The 22,189-nt window shown below is 38.8% G+C and overlaps 1 protein-coding gene across 1 annotated transcript in view; it reads left to right on the top strand.

Annotated features, from left to right (window-relative positions):
• The first annotated feature begins 4,549 nt into the window (after positions 1 to 4,549).
• Positions 4,550 to 22,189, top strand: part of ubxn6 (UBX domain protein 6) — a 37,297-nt gene continuing 19,657 nt past the window's right edge. Inside the window, exons 1-7 of the mRNA XM_042056196.1 lie at positions 4,550 to 4,760; positions 10,836 to 10,993; positions 11,099 to 11,148; positions 11,244 to 11,372; positions 14,667 to 14,764; positions 20,333 to 20,408; positions 20,545 to 20,629. Coding sequence (XP_041912130.1) covers positions 4,678 to 4,760; positions 10,836 to 10,993; positions 11,099 to 11,148; positions 11,244 to 11,372; positions 14,667 to 14,764; positions 20,333 to 20,408; positions 20,545 to 20,629 — 679 coding nt within the window. The 5' untranslated portion in view covers positions 4,550 to 4,677. The remainder of the gene's footprint in view (positions 4,761 to 10,835; positions 10,994 to 11,098; positions 11,149 to 11,243; positions 11,373 to 14,666; positions 14,765 to 20,332; positions 20,409 to 20,544; positions 20,630 to 22,189) is intronic.

The raw sequence follows: 22,189 nt of genomic DNA, 5'->3' as shown, positions 1-22,189 counted from the left end.
CTGCCAAAAGACCATAATGGACTGATTTAAATAAGTTTCTGGGATTTCTTAAACAAAGAGAGATGGAATTCTCATAAATTCACAATTCATAAATGTATCCTCTAATTTGAATATGTTGAGGCCAGATCACATGGCTCTGTCTAACCTACAGTCAAATGTCTTTATATCTGCTAATTTATTCAAATATGAAGAGTTCAGATGCAAAACCCTCTAAATCCGTCTGACCACTTTTCTTTTAAATGAGCATTGAAATTCAGGCTCCTATAGGTTTTTGCCTATAAATCGATATTTCAGACCAGAAAGAGAGTGGTATTTAGTGCGTTTAGAAGTTAAATTATTTGATTAGCGTATACTATGTGTGGAGAGCATCCCCTCACCATCTTTATCTCATTTTTGGACATAGGTGGCATTTAGAGGCTTTTGCATCTGAACCCTTCATATGCAAATTATCTCATTAACTATGTGTGATACAAAAATGTCCCAAGCAGTAATGGATTCTACATGAAAAAAGTATCAACTGAGAAAAGTTTAGCAATCACCTTAATCAGATCGTTGTAGGTTTTGGTTTTGCCCTGTCTATTTGGTAAACTGCCATTGTATAGGAAAGTGCTATATAAATAAACTGTCACTGACATTATATTAAGGGCTGAAACAATATTTTTTTTCCCTCCTGAATGACATATAGGGGTTTTCGCACCTACATCATTTGGTCCGGACCCTCTGACTTTTCAGTTTGGTCCAAACCAAAATTGCAGGTGATAAATAAAAGAAGTTCATTTGCAGTCTGAAAACACTTTTTGGATGGTTTAGACTTTCGAACCAATTACAGGAAGTTGATAAAAGAAAACAAATAATGGATAAACAGCCTAAAATGAGCCGTGGACACATACAGGGAGAGGAGATCATAGCCTATTAGAATTTGGTCTGCCATTTTGGTCTAAAAGTCAATTAGAAAAAAACAATGCATTAAAATACCGACATCTACAACATATTTAGAAACAACAAATTAGAAAAGCTAGAGCAAACTTTTTCCTCAATATTATCAGTGAGGCAAAGGGAAACTCTAAAAAGCTCTGGAGGAGCATTGATAAGATAAGGAAAAATCTGTAAATAGACAGTTAAAACTAATGATAGATGGCCATATCCAGGATGACGGGCAGATTGTTGGGAAATGTTTTAACGAATATTTCATAAATTCAGTACGAGAGCGGAGTTTAAGCTTTCGAAAAACTCAACTCCCACAACTATCAACCTGTGATGTCTCCGCTTTCAAGTTTTCCCCAATAAACTCAGAGTAAGTGGAAAAGGCCATTTCACTTTTAACAAATAGCAAAGCTAAAGACATATTAGGTTGGGATACACCTTTTTTTAAAACAATGCAAAACATCAATTATGATACCTCTAGCCATGATCATAAATAAATCTTTTAATGAGAATATTTTTCCCAGCGTTCTTAAACCTGCTATTATCACCCCGGTACACAAATCTGGGGATACTCAACTGGTCTCAAACTACCGACCCATCAGTATTCTCCCAGCTGTGTCTAAGGTTATTGAAAAAGTAGTAGCAGAACAACTAATTGCTGATCTGGACTCCAAGTTTTTGTTACACCCTATGCAATTCGGCTTCAGGAAAAAAAACACTCCACTGAAATCGCATGCTGCTACTTTCTGGAGGAAATTAAATCTAGCCTAGATCAAGGTGGAGTGGTGGGAGCAGTCTTCCTTGATCTACGTAAAGCCTTTGACACAGTGAGTCATGAAGTACTGATTCATAAACTTACAAAATATGAGATCTCCTCAAATGTCCAAAATTGGATAAAGTCCTATTTAAGTAGCCGAACTCAATGTGTGCAAGTAAACGGCACATTATCTACATCACTTGCCACTACCCTGGGAGTGCCACAGGGGTCAATTCTAGGCCCTCTGCTCTTTTGCTTGTATATCAATGACCTGCCTTCCGTTTGCAAGAGCATAAATATTATTATGTATGCTGATGACACTGTTTTGTATGTCCATGGGAGAAGTGCAACAGATGTGGCAAATAAGCTAACAAGTGTTATGAGCAGGGTTATTGACTGGTTACAGGATTCATGTCTTACATTGAATGTTGAAAAGACTGTATCTATGTTCTTTACCATTGGATCTAAACCCAAGACCTATCCCAAAATTTCAGTAAATCAACAAAACATAAAACATGTAGAGACATTTTAATATTTGGGAGTAACTCTTGATTCAAATCTTACTTTCAAAGATCATGTTAAAAAATTGTGCAATACACTGAAATTTAATTTAGCAAATTTTAAATATATAAGAAATTCTCTTAACACTGAGGCATGTAGTACATACTTACAAGCAATGATCATCCCTCACCTTCTATACTGCATCACATTCTGGTCTCAGGCAAGTAAAACAGTGATAAAACCTTTAGAATCTTTGTAACTGTCTGCCTTAAAATCCATGACAAAAAGACACGCCATTATCATCACTGTCATATACTGGCCAAATATAGTTTATTGAGTTTTAGAAATCTAATGAAACACTCAAATGTGTTTTTACTACATAAAATAATTTACAGTGCTACTGCTCCCCCTTTGAAAAAGTTTTAACACTCTGCTCTGAAAATTCTGAGTGAACTACACAACGTGTCACAAGGGGGGAGTGTAGCATCCCTCATCGTAAAACCCAATTTGGGAGTTCCTCATTCTCATGTGTGGCCATGAGACAGTGGAATGCCCTCCCCACAGAATACATATTATGTACAAATTCTCATACCTTTTCATGCTTGACTAAGAGGTGGATGTTAAGTAGACAAGTTTGCACACATTTTTAAGATGTTGTGTGTGTGTGTGTGTGTGTTAGTTGTAGTAAGAGTGTTAGTTGTATGTGTATGCTGGGGAGGGGGGTAAGAGAGTGTGAGTGGGCTGCTGCTGCCATGTTTCTATTCTAAGACTGCTTGTTTGTAAAATACTATGGCCATTACATCATCTTTAGTCCTATGGAATTTATTTATGTAACTGTTATTTTATTTTATGTTTTTATACTTGCCCAGGGACTACAGGTGCAAATTAGCAATTGCTGCTACAACCTGGCCTAAGACATAGTTTCCTGGATCCCAGGATAAATGTTATTTTGTGCATTGTCCCTGATTCAAATAAATAGATTTCCATTCCATTCCATTCCATTTTTGAAAGGATGCGAGAGGGAATACAAAAGGACAGCAGAGCAATGCTATCTTGGTTCTGAAGCTGAAAAAAAATCTGCGGCAGCAGTATATTAATGTACGCAAAGTCATAAAAAAAACTGTGCTTTTAGGTAGGAAAACCTGCCAAATTGACAACTTGTCAATGTCAGACGCACGCCTGTAAACAAACCAATCAAAGGGAGACGCAGCACATGTAGGTGGTAACGACAGGACGCAGGGATGTCATGTAAAGTTCTTTAGCGTGGTAGAAAAATTGCAATGTGAAACCATTAACTAACCAGATCAAATGTATTCAATGTAACTAAACACAAACGTTGGTTCGGACCTTGGTCCGGACTTTCAGGTGTGAAAATGCCCATAGCCTGCCTACTAAAAATGTCCCTTTAGGCTTTCCATGTGGAAACACATCATTATCTGGCCCCTGTACTTTGAAACTCGTTCTAGCGCCTATGCACCACTGTCATTCTCCCGTCTCAATAAATTAAATTATACATGCTTGGTTCATTTGCTAGAATCAACTACAAAGCAGTCATTATTAAGTAAAACCATGTAGAGAAAAGTAAATTGGAAGACATGACACCTCACACATCTGTAATCATGGAAGTAGATTTCCTTACAACATTCTAGTTTTTATGTTTTGAAAGCATAACTACTTTTAAACTGAAAGTCTGCTGCCTGACTTTCGAAGGAGAAGTTAAGAGATTTTGTAAAATACACATGCATTTTACCCATGCGTTATATTAGAAAATCTGAATGGTAAACATACCGTAGAGTTAGCCAGAAACTGGTTATCTTATCTCAATAAAGACTTCAACTGGTTATCTTCTCTCAATAAAGACTTTAGCTTCAACTTCAACAAAAGTGCATAATGAGGGGTTATATGGAGTTTGGCTATAAAACCTGCCATGAAACTAGACCTCTGACCTCTGGCATTGGACTGAACATGTCTGTGTAAATCTGACATAGGCCAAGCCTACGATTCTACTTATTCGATGCATATGTAACAGGCCTATAAAGTTAACGTTAAGTAATTCAATTATTTTATTTCATCATAGAGCAAAGAGCTCTAGGTCCAACACATATGATGAAATAGACTGTTAAAACTGTCAAAAAAGAGTTGAGGCAGAAATGTGGATGAAACGACCCATGTGAGCATCCACTGGCATATGCTCCTGGAAATATGTCTGCTGCAGTGCAGATGGTCTCCTCATTGGCCATGTAGGGCTACAGCTACAAACAGGCAAAGTCTATTGTAGCCCTATGACAAAAAAAGATACGGAAAAAAAATCTCAATCCTCTTGGTGGCGGTAATGCGCTACTTCAAGTGCCAAACTCCTAACAGCCAACAGAGGAAGAAGAAGAAGTAGTCGTAGAAGAAGAAAAAGATTATAGTGGGCTAGACCTGGGTCCTTCTTATCCTATCTGACATTCCTGAGATTAAACTAGACGCTGAACTTACAACTGACATTCACCATGAAAAAGTTTTTTGATGATATCAAGAGAGATGTTAAATTTAAATCAGCGGGACCTGGAAAGAAACTCACCGAAGACGCCAGGTAACGTCAGTGGGAAGTGCATTCATAACATTGACCAGTTGGATATTTATTTTCGTTACGCAAAATGGCACTGAAAATGCTGATAACGTCACTATTTTACGGTTCAATAATGTCTCCTCAGAGGTGTGAAGTAGCGTAGAGTCAATGAATCTGCATGTTGCAATTAATTGAGTAAAGTCTACCACCTTAACGTTGAAATAATTAGAAGATGTTAGCTTGCTATGTCGGCTACTCCTCACTGTTTACGTTGCTCTTTCGCTGAACGATTATGATTTTAACAGGCCATGGTTAACCAACCTGGGGTGCGTTATGATTTAACAGGCCATGGTTAACCAACTGCGGAGGTTAGCTTTTCAGTACACCAAATGATTTTCGAGCGATTTCACAGTCGGCGACTACATTTCCAAAGTCGGAATGAAATCATGGGAGTTTGACTGGAGTCGCGGCACGCTCCCGTCAGCCTTCTAGATCGTTTAGTGTTGCCAATCTTTCGGTCAGTCCGAGTCGGTCTTTTTCTAGTCTCGACGTAAGACCAATATTAAACATGTTTGATATTAGACTCATTCGACATGATGCAGATCTGACTTGATGTGATCATAGACTAAAAGTGATGCATGCAGGGTTAAACGCAATGCATACTGGTAATATACTGTACAACTTAATCCAGTTGTTACCATGGTGTCACCATGAAATATCGCGGGAGCCTGCACTATCATTCAGTTCATTGCAGTTGTCTTCCAGCTCCAACTACGCGAGCTAATAGCAAAGATTCTAGAGCGGAGCTCAATATCAAGTCCTGCAACTCTAGCCATTATAATGCGAGAGATTCCCGCATACACTTTACTACCTGTCTGATGACGTTAATCTAATGTGAAAATAAGCGGGATAATGTATAGGCCTAGAACGCTAGCCTGACGAGCCAGACCCACATTAAAATGTAGGGTCTGGGCACTCACCGTTCGCAGTGCTCAGTCCGAGGGGCGGGATAATCAGTTGTCTTTAAAATTCCCACTGCACGCAATAGGACAGCGGCAGCGCTATGAGTCCCATGCGTTTCCAACCAGCGGAGCTAGTTGGCTAGTTCAAACGTTTGCCAACTTAATAAACGCTTAACTCGTGTCACACTGTTCGCAAGCAGCAACATCCATCTTATTTGTTTTCAAGTAGCAGGGAATTCAAGCCAAACCGTTGCAACTCTGCCATCAATCATTATGTTAAGCCCACCTAACGACTCTATACACGATTTCATTGGCCTGATTAAGTTTCGATTTCTGGAGCTCACAAGCCAACGGAGAGTTGCTAGACTAGCCCTGGCAGCATATATAATTTGCTGCCGCTAGGGGCACGTCTAGATTTCTAGGCTACTAGAACACCGGTCATTATCGAGAAATAGGTCCCTTCAGGTCGGAACTAGACCCCTCCGCTAGTGATGGGCAAATGAAGCTTTGGTGAAGCACTGAACCACTTTGAACAGTTGATTCGAAAATGGGTTCATTACTCGAAGCTTCAGTAACAGCTACCTCTCCTGGTGAAAAGCCAAGACTGCATTTAAATTATCCCGGCTAGATAGTGGACAGGAAGCTTTACTAGTGAAATAAATCTAGTGCAAGCACCTAACCACCCCACCCCCACACATACATACATAGTGCACATGAATAAGAATGGGATATCATTCTTTTTACAAATAAACATTGATCAGGAGCGATCAGAATAACGTTTTTCCACGTCTCTCTTACATTGTAATACAAATAAATCAATACGAACAAACTATGCTTGTCACAGTAGAGGCGATGAACCAAACGCAATGTTGTGCATTAGCCTAAAGTGTTTATGCTTTGAGCGTGCTATAATTCAGACTAGAAACGAGGCCCTGCCCGTTGCAGTGGCAGCACGATTGGTTCGTGAGGCGGTGGCACTGCGAACCTCTCAGGTGATTCATTCAGAGAATGAAGCAGTTTCTGCTTCGGACATGATATGTCACATGATTTTTCCGTACCAAATCAACCTTCGGAGCAGTGGTTCAAATGGAATTGTAGTTAATGGTTTGAAGCCCGTATCGAAGCTTCAATGTCAGACTGCCATCACTACCCTCCGCTGCGCGTCGGGGTCCGGTTCGCCCTGTCGTATGGAGCTAAATTTGTCTCAATAATATTTGTATATGCGCAGAGGGGGATCCACAAATATTTCTTGATTTGCATGTGTGTTTTGATATCTACAAATAAAAAAAATCATATTTGTAACTCGTATATTGATTTTTACAAATATAGATGTGCATTTGTAGATAAAATGCCATTTGTAAAACCGAAAATTTCATTTGTGAAATGTGAGTCTGCTTTTGTGGATCACCAGCACATGCATTCTTCGCTTTCCAAAGTTACGCGTTTTTGAGACGTTCTTCACATGAAAGTCACACAAATCCACACGTAAATATGCCTACTTTAATTCACCGGCACACAGAAATCGCAGTCCAGTAGATGGCGACATCCACAAATATTTCTTGACTTGCATTCGTGTTTTGACATCCACAAATAAAAAAATCATATTTGTAACTTGTAAATTGGTTTTCACTATTGTAGATGTGTATTTGTAAATGAAATGGCATTTGTAAAACTGAAAATTGCCTTTGTGAAATCTAATTTTGCATTTGTGGATCACCACCACACACAGTTTTCGTTTTCGCATTTGTGGATCAGCATTTGTGGATCACATATTTTTGAGACAAACTTTGCGCAGAGAAGCCACCCAGATCCACAAGTAGCCTGCTGACACTTTCTAATCCAGTAGATGGCAGTGTTGTTTCATGAGACTCATAACCAAAGATTATTTGCTCATAACACACAGAGCTAGCAAACCTAGTTCTTAAATCTAACAAGTTATGCCTTTTACAACAAGCTTTTTGATGGAAAAGTGGTGTTTAATTTCCATAATCTTTGTTTAGTAAACGCATAAAACCGTCAGTTTGCAAGCAAAATCAAGAATTACTGTGTGCTGGTGATCCACAAATGCAAAATTTAGATTTCACAAAGGCAATTTTCAGTTTTACAAATGCCATTTTATTTACAAATGCACATCTATATTTGTAAAAATCAATATACGAGTTACAAATATGATTTTTTTTATTTGTAGATATCAAAACACACATGCAAATCAAGAAATATTTGTGGATCCCCCTCTGCGCATATACAAATATTATTGAGACAAATTTAGCTCCATACTGTCGGGACCTATTTCCCGATAATGACCGGCGTTCTATATGTTATCCCTTACATATGGGGTCATTCCATGTCAATTCAACCAGGGCCCACGTCTCAAAAAATTCTGAAAAAATTACCAGGGGTACCTATGTTACCCAGGAGACACACATTACTTTTATGTATGATCAATACTTTCCAAGATACAGCCAGTTTTACAGGGGGAGGGGGGTGTCGATTTTGTTCGGCCTCTTTTTTTTGTCAAAGTTCACAAGCCCACAGCGCAAAAACTAAACCATGTAGGAGGCTCAAATTTTGCATGCTGGTACATAAATAGGATTAGTATGTACAGTAACCTGACTCTCGCCAGATGAATTTCGTTCCGCTTAGCTCCGCCTAGCTTCACTCACATCCATCTGGGACCTCTTCCATTAAGAGTGATTTCTGCAGCAGATTTTATGGTAAAGCCAATCAGGACGCAGGGCGGGAGTTTCATAGATGTGACATAGCGTAGAAGCGACTGTGAGACTGTTATCAGCGTCACGGGTTGGCTTTGATGTGAGTGGTTGAAGTAGCACGTCAATAGATGACGGACAAGTGGCTTATTCAATCATATGCAAGCATTTTGTGATTAGGCCCAGCCTTCTGAAGCAACACTCCAATGGATTGCTCCCAGATGGATGAGTGGAGCTAGGCGGAACGAAATTCATCTGGCGAGAGTTAGGTTACTGTTTAGGCCTTCAGAAGACATATTTGGGTCATTCCACGTCAATTGAACCAGGGCCCACGCACTTAGGTCTCAAAAAATTCTGAAAAAATTACCAGGTGTACCTATGTTACCCAGGAGACACACTGTAAAATTACTCTTAGGTAAGATCAATACTTTTCAAGATACGGCCAGTTTTACAGAGGGAGGGGGTGTAGATTTTGGTCGGCCCTTTTTTTTGTCAAAGTTCACAAGCCCACAGCACAAGAACTAAACCATGTAGGAGGCTCAAATTGTGCAAAATATATGAAATAGAAACATATGGCACAAGCCATCATTTTCCATGTGTGTTTGTGTGTAGAGAGAGTCAAGCAGAATCTAGGATGGCCACTGGTGTGAATGATGCACACTACAGTATATTCAATATCACTGATGACGATGACATCACTGATGACGATGACATCACTGATGACGCCCCCCTCCCCCTCAAATTGTGTAAATCCCCCGTACATGAAGAACCTAAGGGGGGAATATATAATAAAGGCTAGATGTCTCGTCCGCGTGGCTGGCCAATGGAGGTCGACGTCCGCACTTCGTGGCCATCTTGCCATAGTCAGCTCGCTAACTCATAACATTGTGTTTCAATGGTGCATACTTTATAAATAACCTTAACTTGCTCAATTTTCTACTACGGTTTGGTTTATTATAAACGTCATAGATGTAGTTATGACACTGCATACTTATGAAAAATTATAACTTAAAAATGCTCATGCATCCAGATTATAGCTACGTTAATAACGTTTGTAAAAAACCAAACCGTTTGTAAATCCGTCAAGATTTCAGCGAGATAGGAGTATCACAGGAGTAGTGCAGATCACTCACCTTACATCTGGTACCACAGAGCCCACCAGATAGCTTGCCTGTGACAAGATGGCCGGCGGTGATGCCGTTAGAGACTCCGCCATCTATAAAGACATCTAGCCTTTATTATGGGAATTCCCCCCATTTTGAAAAATTAATTTTAAGCCCTGCTCTCTCTTCTAATTTTCTTGTTGAAAAAATTCAAAATGTATTTAGAATACTTTTTTACCAGCAAAGGTGTATCAAAAAAATGTCAATTAAAATATCGGTATCGGCCAAAGTGAAATTTGAAATATCGGTATCGGCCCAATATTGAAATTTCAATATCGGTGCATCACTAAAGCAGACTTTTCCTCACTTCTTTCTTGCTTTATTATTGACCAACACTTCACTCTGGCCTCCTTGACCGGCTGTGACGGATCTTCGGCTAAATGTAGCTTGTTATCACAAAAGAATTGGTGATTTTTGCAGCCTTCCAAAGGGCATCCCTGTAGGACCTCATACAGAACTGAATGATGATGGCACTTGGTTTAGTGTTGTTCTGTGGTGGCTTCCCGAGGCAATATGCAATGTCAACAGCCTCAACAGGGTAAACCTTTGCCTTCAGGAGGATGATCTGGCGCAGCTTCACAACTTTTTCAACTTAACAACTTTGTTCTGGCTTTCGTGAATGCCGTAGAGCTTCAAATTCCACTTTCTTGAGTAAGACTCCAGATCAGGAACACATATACAAACAACTGGTACTGCAATCACTTTCAAATTACTGTAGAGCGGTGTATCCCCTCCCCCTCCCCCTGACTCGAGGTTTCCAACCCGAATGCTGAAACACTACTGACTTTGTGATTAGTAGATAGGTGGAGGGTGGTGCATCAGGGCAAAACACAACATTAACATCAGTTGAGGGCTGCAACTTCACTTTTTAAATGACAAATGACAATATCCTTGCCGGACTACTGTTGTCAGTAATAAGTATTTGAAATGAACATGATTTCTTAATGTCTAGTGACATATCAGGGCCATTTTATGATTAATTGAAATACGTTTCTTTAAGTTTTTCCTCTTTAAGACGAGTATCATCATCTTCCATTTTAGTCATGACTGCTACTGTTGATGTATGTTGTGATCATCCTTATCCAGTCCCATCCTTGTCGTCTTTTGTTCTGTTTTTGTATTGTGATATGCTTTTTCCCTTTTATGTCCTGCAGAACAGGAACCTGCTGTAAACCACTTATGCATGTTTAACTGTAACTCTAATATTACGTTTAATTCCTTCCTGTATAATAAATGAAATCAAATTAAATTAAATCCTCTTGGTAGCACCAAACCTCAAGTGATGCAGAGCAGTGCCAAAAAACAACCACATCATGTCACGCCGACAGAGGGTGCACAGAGAGCTGGTGCTGCAGCACTTGCAAGAATAGAACAACAGCAGCGGCCAAAAGTCCATACATCGCAAGATGCTATCCGAAATCAGGGTAAGATTCCAGGGGAAAGCATTGCATGCTAATTATACCACTTCTAAACCTGTGATATCATCTCAATGATATCACATCTTAACTCTCTGCAAACATCTCTTTCAGTCAAACGAGAGTTAGAAGCGGAGGCTGCAGCTACAGCAGCTGCTAATGAGGCAAGCAAAACATTTTAAAAGTATGATATGGTAAAATAAACCATTCAAAGGTAATATGATGTACAATAATGTATTTGTTTTTTTTCCCCCACTAGAGTTGCAATGTTCCAGTGAAAGATTCTGGTAGTTTGTCTGTTTCTGGGATTTATTTCATATGCCCTCTCACTGGATCCAAGTTAACCAAGAGTGAAAGAGAACATTGCATTAAAGAAGCTATTCTCATGGTATGTCCGAAAGTAATGAAGAAGAACAGCATTACTTAATTTTCATTCTTTACAGTAACATTATTTCTTTTCTGATTTTGGATATCGTTAAGCTTTGCTGTGTTAATGTGATTCACTGTAGTCATTAGGGATGCAACGGTACACAGCACATTATTTAACCGAACGTCCCCCATGGTTCAATTCACAAGTCCGTACATCTGTCATTTATAATTTGCAAAATTGTAATCATTGCGCAGACATTCAAAGAACACCTCCAGAGAACCAGTGGATGGGCCCTGGCACCTCTGCAAGCTATCATTCCCTACTCATGTACCAAAGGGCCAATAGGTTGATGCGCTCTGTATGCAAATGAGTTTGAGAGAGAAAACAATCATCAGGACAGCTGACTGCCCTACGTGAATGAGCAAGACAAAAAACAAACTTTGAAGAGGCGCCGTCGTGTTTTATATCCACTATGAGGGAACATTTAGGATTTTGTTACAATCTAAAGACGGTAAAGTTTAAACAAACGAAGTAGGCCTACAGCCCACTAGCATTACTTTGCTAATGCAGTCAACTGGAGTGGACGCCTCTAACATGATGTTGTTTATTGCTATCACCCAGCCATATCCATTGCTAGTAGCCTAGTGCACAAAAGCCCACTTCTTAGAGAAAACAAGCCAGTCTCTCACTGTCAACAACAATTTGCTATTAAAATAATAGTTATAATCTATTAATAATGTTAATGCCTGTTAATAATCTAGCAGCTGCATTTTGTACCATTTGTAATCTGGCAATACACACACGCTTAACATCTTCCAGGTAGTCTAATAATAAAAGCTGAAGGCCGCATGACGTAAAACTCATTTTCCACCCGGCGCAAAGTTAATTTTTTTTTTTGCATGTCTATTTTTTAAACAATGCGCCCATGGGTGTGGTAATTAACAACCTAGGGAGTGGCCTAGCACATTGTCTAAAAATTGATGTAATGATGGTTAAAAGTGATTAGGCGAGAGCACAGCTGAAGACGCACTATCACGAGATATAAGCAACGTTGTTAAAACGTTGTTTTATTCAGTCATTTTGAAAAATATTAGGGTAAGTGTTGCTTTTTCCAGCCTATGTTTTCTATAGTAACCCATTGTCAGTCAATAACTGTACGGTGAAAGAAACTTTCTGCGTATAACTGCCTTTGTTGTTGACTGACACTACCGTTAAAGGGAATGACAAATGTCATTCTCATTGGTCTAAATGATGTTACGCCCCAAACACACCCATGACTGATTAAGAAACCTAGGAACACCTTGTTGCGCCATGCGCTCGACGTTTGATAACATAACTTTTGAATTCTACCAAACATCACAGTGAGAGAAATTTTAAATAAATTGACACCTAAGCTCTCTCCACTGGTAGTTGCACAAAAGCAGTTGAAAACTACCCTATAGTTAAAAACTAGGCCTAGTCAATCACACTGCCATTTTTTTCTATAGGCAATAGTTAATTGTTTAAATTTGTGGGTTATATTTTTTTTAGGGCTGTCAATCGATAAAAAAAAAAAATCTAATTAATTACATACTCTGTGATTAATTACTCTAAATTAATCGCATATATAATTTTTGCTGAGAAAGTATTTTAAATATTTAAATTCAAATGAATCATTGAATAATCAGCATTAGTGACATTAAAGTTCAAAAACTCTTTTATTATTATTTTCACTGTTCAAATAATGGCCATAATAATCTATGATATGACCTAATATGCTGAGGAATAAATTCAAAAGTGCTTCGGGAAGAAGTTTTTTTCACATATAGAGCATTTCAGGCCACAGATATAACCTAGGGGACACAATGAAAATAAATGAACACTCTCCTCAATGTCAACACTATTTCTTTCCATTGATGTGCGACTTTAGCGTTGACAAACTCCGGTGATATGCAAATTCCTTGCAGCAGACATTGCAGAGGACTTTATTTTAATCAACACTTTATTTTTGTCAACACCATCAGGCCGTTTTTTAAAAGTAAATGTTCAAATCAATGATCTAGGCAGCACATTTTCTTCTCTCTCCTTCATTTTACAGTTTTTAATCAGTTATTTTTTCTCAAATTAATTAATCGAAATTAATCAGTTATTTTGACAGCCCTAATTTTTTTATTAAAATACTGAAACCGCACAGTTATTGTGGCCCAAAAACTGTGATGCATACTGAACCGTGGGCACACTGTACTGTTGCATCCCTAGTGGGGGTGTGAATCTCTTATGTAAAAGACGATACGATTCACATCTAGATACATGGGCACGATTCGATACAAGAAAAGATACATGTTTATAAAAAACGATTCAGTACGATTCGATGCAATTCGTTGCAGTTCAAGAATGGAAAGCATTCTGAAAGATTTTTTATAATTTGCTCAAGGTGCACATTCATTTTATATTCTCAATTATCATGGTTGTCAATTAGGCAACAAAATGTGTGAATATGATTATCTAAACTGCGGTTTGTTTCATATACTGTATTGAAATGAAAAAAGAATAGTCTACATTTCAGTCAAACACAGCAGCCAAATACAACATAAAAATACATTTTTATAGACTTTACAGATTTTATAGTTATATCTGATTGTTTTCATGGAGCTGTAGCCTTGTTGAGGTAAGACAATACCGAAATAAAATAAAACAAATCAATGAACTCTCAGGGCTTATTTTGTTCCAACAGTAGACCTAATGCACAAGTCTGAGTGAATATGAACAAAATCATTGGCTAATAATTTATGCATCGTTTTAGCAGCAAGGGCCAAATTATTATTTAACATTAAGGAAATCCCTTCATCAAAGGTAAGGCTACTCTACAGACTATCCGTTGCTGTTTAGGAATGCTGTAAGTTGTTAATTTCGCGCTGGATTTCGAAAAACAAAAGCCGACCGAGTGCAAGTTGTCACATGCTTAAGTTGCAATAGATGTATGGGTAATGAGGTCATTTGACAACTTTGGGCAATGAATGTAACCAAAAACGAACTGCATTACCCACAATTCCGTGCCACGTATAGTTTAAAAACCAGAAGTGGGGTGAACACGGTGCTTGGAACGTAAATGAGCGTCTGAGCGAGCAGAAAAGGTTGTGCACCGATTCATAACAAGTAAATCGATATAATGACCGGTTCATTTCAGGTTTTTTCCGATACGGGGCTTCACGTATCGATGTAGCCGTATCTTACACGTTAAAAACGGATACCGATACGTATCGGTTAATCTTTACACCCCTAATCCCTAGTAGTCATGCAGATATGTGAAACTGTTGTAAATTCTGTCTCCAGACATTTGCAGAGGATCCAGTTGAAGCTTCCATCATGATGATTCACACGTTCAACAAAGACCAGGAGAAAGTTAAAGCAGCAGTGGATATCGTGAGCAAGTAAGAACAGACTGAGATAAATCCATCCATTTGTGTGTATGTGTCCAGTCACATTGTCTATCTATAAAGCAAGGAACAATTGTATGTTTGTCTATCTGTTATTTGCATATCTCTTGAGTTCATTTGCTTGGATGTGAATGGATGTGAAATGTGAGATACAGGGTTCTCACAGGTCATGGAATTTCTGGAATATCACAGAATTTTGCAAAGTCTATTCCAGACATGGAAAGTCAGGGAATTGTATCTTTTTTGGGGCAAAGTCATGGAATATCAGGGAATTTTGTTGTGGCAGTTTAAAAAATACTTTTGTCAGGGAAAAGTCATGGAATTGTATTATTTGACTTAGAGTGTGATATTGTATCATCATACATCATGGAGATATTGTTGAAATCTTTTTTTAATAATATAACCCAGCGGTGAACTTACTCATCATACCAATATGTCTCTCTTAATCACTGAATCTCACAAAGACTGTCAAACTGACATCAAAATATTATCTATCTTATTTGATTGATTTTTTAACTTTAGTGACTAAAAGATAATTGTATTTTTTGATAAAAGTATCCTCTTAGTAAAATAAATAAAAACAATTTTATTCCAATTTTGTGGTAGCATGATCCATATATAATATATAAACTATTTCATTACACTGTATTGGTGCTATGCAAGTCGAATTGAGTGCCACTACCACCACTAACCACTCGGTGAGTTGCACAGTTTTGAAAACGAATGTTAAGGGTTGTTTTAAGGACATGTTTGTGCATGCCTGTAGGCAGCCACTCTGAAGCAGTAAAGGCGATTCAAAACGAGTCAGAAAAGTCGAGACGGGACCAATCGTCAAAATTTCGGCGTCCACCACTCTAGTAAACTCTCTAAAACAAACCAGAAAAGGGACTCAAAGTGCTAAATACTGATTGATGAGAGAGAAAGAAAAAAACCCCCAAAGCATCCGATTAAAGCACTATAATCGCCTTAATGCCTGAGGTGCCATGCAAGTAAACTTGGCACCAGAAAATGACAGCAGAACCCACAGTCAAAAACAGAGACAGTAGGCTACAGAACAGACCAGGCAATCTAGGCAAACGCATAGCATTGGATCAGGTAAAACTTGGTAGTTAAAACAGTAAATTGGCAATGGTCAGAAATTCAAGATGTAACATGAAATAGGCTTTAAAAGCTTCCAAAGTTCATCTGTAACAAAGGAGATGAGAAATACGTTAGTGTAGAGAACACTCGATGGATGAACCTGACTAGTAGAGGGACTGGGTCAAGATCTCATCACCGCAACTTTTCATTTGAAAGTGGTTGTATTTGTTATAATTTCGATGGAATGAAAAAGGTGAATATCCTCAATAATATCATATTACAGCCACTCCCACAACGCGGAGTCACCTGTGCTTGACGATTATTGACACAAATGTCACGCTATAATATTACATTATAAATTAATACAGTGAGTGGGGGCTGGGGGTAAATCCCCAGAAAATTCTGAATTTGGTCGATGTGATTTCCTGTATTCTGCTGTATTTTCGGGATGATCAGTTGGAGAAGGGCAATACCCAAATTTGTTCAGATTCATAGCCTTTTGCTTTTTGACTAATTGAGGTAGTGACTTTGCGTAACTACTTGGGCTTCAGGGCTCCTTGACCTCTTGGGCTCGGTAGGCTCAATCAGTAACCCATCCTTGCTCACATGCCCAAAATGTTTTGGGGCTCCTCTCTAGACTTCTAGCCCCCTGGGCTTGGTGCACTCCTGTATTAATATAGTTGTTATTTACACCAAACCAGTCACCTTTTAACCTAAGAGGGTACTAAAATCACAGATTTATTTTAAACTTTCATATTCAAAGTGAAGCACTAAGTGTGCTTTACTGACGTTGAATTGAAAAATAACAAAATACAGCAACATTTGTATTTGTTGTAAACAAGTATATCAGTTTAATGACTTGTTTTTCAACAGACCTTTGAACAAATCTGCAAATGTGCATTAAATGATCTTCAACTACAAAATAAAACCAAAATAGACAAACATTAAAGGAACCATATGTAAGAAATGTATTTCAATTAAACATAAAATGGCCCTGACTATTAGTTAATTAAGAAATCATGTTCATTTCATATACTTATATCACTGACAACAGTAGTCCGGCCAGGATATTGTCTTATCTTGGGATTTAACAGGGAACCTGTGCCCACGTTGTTGGCTTATAGCCTACATTACGTCGAGCTGTTGCAAATGCGAGGGACGTCCTGTAGGCTACTGTTGATGAAAATATACCCCGTTTTCTAGCCTCTCGGGGTACCGGCTATCGGTATAGTCCCCCATGCAAAACGTATAGTCAGACTATCAGTATAGTCCCCCATGCAAAACGTTTGACCATGGTTATCCGTCGGGGTTTTTTGAGTTAATAAACTCCATAAATAATCATTAATTTGTCATTTTATGCCTCCTCCCTGTTGTTTCCTATGGAGTTGTCCGAGCTGATGTCCAAGTCCTGTTGAGGCTGGACTGTCATTGGCTCATCAGCGTTCTAAGGGTGGCGCTTAGCGACAGGTCAGTTGTTAACTTCCGGGAATTATTTGAGGCTTCCATGAGCTACCATTGTATTGTTATTCGGTGGCTTCTTCTGACTTGTACTATACTAACTATACAATTGTGAAACGGCATAAGCTTATTAGAATGTTAGAACGGTAGTCTATTTAGAGGTGGATAAATGCAATTTAGAGGTGCATAAGCGCAGTTTAGAGGTGCGTAAACTAGGAATGTAAGATAATGGAATGTAGGAATGTAAGATAATGTATCGATTTTCGATGTATCGGTTTACATCTAAGCACTTTATTTTGTTATTGACATAGGCAGAACTGTACAGCATAGTGTACTGAATTGTTTGTCTAAAGCAGGGGTGTCAAACTCATTTTCATAGAGGGCCACATCATTGAATTTATAGGTTACTGAGAGCCACATAATCGAACATGTGCATGGGGCCACCATGAAATCTGTATATGTTTTATTCAAAATTGGTGTGAAAAAATGGTCCTAACCACTTTAAAACAGTGTGGCTGAAATATAAAACAAATATAGCCTACAACAGTAACATTTTCAAATGCAACTTCTAGGACTATTAGTTAACAACTGATCAATATTCATTCATGGAGTGACATTGATGAGAATAAACTGCAGTCAATAATGTGCATAACAATGTCCATAACACTTGTTTGTGCTTACCACTAAAAGAAACTGTGGCTAAGAAAGGTACTGTGTGTGTGTGTGTGTGTGTGTGTGTGTGAGTGAAAGAGAGAGAGCCAGCTATGGTACGCACCCCCCCGCAAAAAAAATTCACCCGTGGAAAATATTTGTCTGTTTCCCGGTTTTAGGTCAGTGCATTGCAAAAAAGTAGCCTACATAGCATAACCATATCCACATGCAATAATACAACAACAACGTCTACGATGTCCTATTCATTTGGACAACTTATACAGCCCTATAACTAAAGTTACCTTTAGTTTTGTTCTAGCATACCGTGACGTCTGGCTTTAAACAGCTGTAACGCAGTGTAACGTTCTGACAAGCACACCAATTGCCTAGGCTACCTTGTTATTGCCCATCTGGAATAACTCCTCTAGCTTTGCTGCCTCCATCCTTTCTGTTTTCGTTGTTTAAACTTGTGATATCCATGATGAGTAGCCTATTGAGTTCGTGAATTATCTCAACATTGTGTGCTGATAACCATATAGCCAAGTAAAAGAAAACAACAAGTAGGCTAGCCTATTGCGTATTCTGTCTCCTGCTTAAACAAAATGTGTGTGCGTTAATTTTGATAATGTGTTCACTAACTTTTTACGTGATAGAAAATTGTAAATAGCCTGATGGCTATACAGGCACGCCTGTTTGAACAATATGCTACGGGATATGCCCTAGACAGGTTGACACACAAAAAAAACAGGGACTGATGTGCGGGCCGTTTAAAATCATTGTGCGGGCCGTACGTTTGACACCCCTGGTCTAAAGCAAACTTTTTACTTACATTTTATAAGTATGATGGTGTCTTCTTTATAATATGAGTTTTTCTAAAATTCGACTCGCAATATATCACCGTTCCGCACATTGAAATATATTGCAATTTATAAATATATATTGCAACATATTTATACTGTATGTATCATATCGGCAGATTCATGCCAACACACAGCCCTAGCGTAAAACTCTATTCGGTTATTAAGTGATGATGATGATAATAAATCGCTTTCCAGGTCCAACGGCTTTCAAAGCCGCTCATTTTTCTTCATAGACCGTGAAAATAATTTTTTTTTTACCTTTTAATAAAATTGTCATCCTACAATTCACTTGTTGCCTCAATCTAATAACATCCTATTTTTCGTGGAAACCTGGGCGTTACCCCTTGATTGTATCATCTGGCTGCACAGCTACAGTAATTACTGATTTTGTTTTACTCTCAATAAATGGAGGTGATTGTGACAAAGTTTACAAGTTGTGAAAACTGGCTGGCTGCGCTGGTAAATGTTTTTAGATGAAAAAGCTGTTCGACCTGTGACGTTGGACTTAATTACTGAAATACAGGAGGTGCGTAACCAGCGTTTACGTGTGTTTAGCCTCCACTAATGCCCTGATGACCACCGCTAGCATAGCTAGCAACAATATATCAACCACTGCCATAATGTCAACCTAGCAACCACTTAAGCAACCAACATGATTGCCCTAGCAACCAGCATAGCAACCTCTTTATAGAACTTAGTAACCATGTTTACCCTAGAAACCACTTCAAGTACCCTACCAATATCCTAGCAACAGCTTTTCAAAGTTAGCGCCCTTTGCGATGCAAGTGTCGGAAAGGAATCCCAATCGTAAGTCACCAGACTCTATTCACTTTGTGAAAGAGCTTGGATTTTCCAGGCTACCCTAGACCCACAGATGTTGGGAAAGTTTAGGGAGGTCACTGTGCACATCCCAGTCTGCACACTTCTCGGATATTTTCCTTTTTTTGTATTATTATTTTGTCATTTGCCATTTGTGCTTGGTTACACAGTCTGCATTCTGAAATTCTGTGCAAGATCAAGGCCAACAGAACCAGTCATCACGCAGCCACTGTCAGCAGTGCGAGTAGCACTCACAGTGATGGTCTGTTTTTGATGTCAGATTATTGCACTATACTGTTCTCATATTGCAGCACTTATAGGAAGTAGCATTTATTAATATGCGGGGGTCTACCCAACTGATGTAAATGTAAAGCTGCTAGCTATGTGGAGTTCTGTAGGATTTGAGTTGTCTTGAACACAACCACACAGCACTTTTCCATTGACATGCATTGTATTTAACACAGCGCCATACATGGTTCAATGCGGCATCACAAGAGAGCAGGGCCGACGCTAGTTTGCATGCTAACCAGTGGATATCTGGACAAACACAGCTTTTGACATGGCGTCAAAATGGTTGTTTTTCATGTTCTGTTGCTATGTCTAGGTCATTGGATGGATATTTTATACTAAAAACGCCTAAAAATACCAACTTTAACATTTAAATATATATATATATTCTTTTTTTTGTGGCCAGGTACATTGACAACATCTGTGCAAATCCTACAGAGGAGAAATACAGGAAGATCAAAGTCAGCAACAAGATCTTTCAGGTAGGTTTAGTGAAGGCAAAGGGTTATGCTCATTGGGAGTTATCCAAAGAATTGTTCAATATGGACATTATTTAATATGGATATTACTTTATTTTGTTCACTTCATAATGCATAATTCATACCATAATTAATGTAGGAGAGAGTGAGCTGTGTGGAAGGTTGTCCAGAGTATCTCCAGGCTTTGGGCTTTGAGAAAACCATGCTACCAATAGATGGACAAGGTAAGCCTGTATTATGTATTACATTTAGGAATACAGGAAAACGTACATACAAAAGTGAGTAGAATAAACAACAGTATACATTAGGATATACAGATCATAATTGTAATGTATGCATAATTGTTGGTAGTTAAAGCTGTATGTTTTGTAAATGTGTACAAATGTGTTGGTACCCGTTATTAATGCACCATGTACCGATACGAGAAAGTATCACAAAACCTGACCTTTAAAAACGATACGATAACCCATTTTCTTAGGATTATTTTTAGGGCCCGAGCACCGACGGTGCACGAGGCCGGGACGGCCTTGCGCACCGAGAGGTGCGAAGCCCTATTATTTTTGGAAAGATTATTAGGGCCCGAGCACCGAAGGGCGTAAGGCCCTATTGTTTTTGTAAGGATTATTATTATTATTATTATTATTATTATTATTTTTTTTTTTTTTTTTTTTAGGGCCCGAGCACCGAAGGGCGCAAGGCCCTATTGTTTTTGTAAGGATTATTATTATTATTATTATTATTAGGGCCCGAGCACCGAAGGGCGCAAGGCCCTATTGTTTTTGTAAGGATTATTATTATTATTATTATTATTATTAGGGCCAGAGCACCGAAGGGCGCAAGGCCCTATTGTTTTTGTAAGGATTATTATGACCGCCGCGCAGCGAAGCGGCGGTCATATAGGTTTAGTCAGATTTTTTTTTTTTGCTGGACTGGACCCCCCGAAAGGAGGGTAGGGCAGACACAGTTTTCTGTGAATATCTCGAAAACCGTAGGGTTTAGGAGGACCATTTTTTTTTGTATGTTGATCTCAAGGGGCCATGTCAACCCATTCCATAACCACTCATTTCATGTATAGCGCTACCTAGTTAAACACAAAAAAGTAAAAATGAGGTGTTGTAATTGAAGGTATCTGTGACCTAACATAGTCAAAACTGCACGAAATTGGAAGTGTAGGATCATTATGACACCCTCTGTATGCACGCCAAGTTTTGTGGAATTCCGTTCATGGGGGGCCACACAATAAATTAATTTATGTTACTATACACCAACTGGCCTGTAGGTGGCCGGAGACAGTTTTCTGTGAATATCTCGAGAACCGTAGGGCCTAGGAGGTCCACCTTTTTTATGTATGTTGGTCTTAATGGGGCATGTCAACCCATCCCATTACCACTTATTTCATGTATAGCGCCACCTAGTTAAAAATTAAAAAGCAAAAAATTAGGTGTTTTCATCACAATATCTCTGGCTGACAAGGTCAAAACTGCACGAAATTAAAAGTGTAGGATCATTATGACACCCTCCGAATGCATGCCAAGTTTTGTGCACTTTCGTTCATGGGGGGCCCTACAATAAAATAATTTATGTGTACATTTAGTGACGTACACCAACAAGGATTCCCGGGACACTGAAAGACCGGGGTACACAAAACTTGGTGGGCATGTACCCCCACATGGATAGCATGGAACCGTCATTCTTCGTTTTGACCACCAACCCCCCCCCCCCCCCCCCGTGCTGGGCCCCCTGAACCGCAAAAAAAAAAAACAGTTTTTCCTAAATAACTACCT

The sequence above is a fragment of the Alosa sapidissima genome, chromosome 12 (assembly GCF_018492685.1).
Source record: "Alosa sapidissima isolate fAloSap1 chromosome 12, fAloSap1.pri, whole genome shotgun sequence".
NCBI lineage: Eukaryota > Metazoa > Chordata > Actinopteri > Clupeiformes > Clupeidae > Alosa > Alosa sapidissima.
The sequence above is the reverse complement of the archived record's forward strand: the minus strand, read 5'-3'. Positions and strand labels throughout refer to the sequence as shown.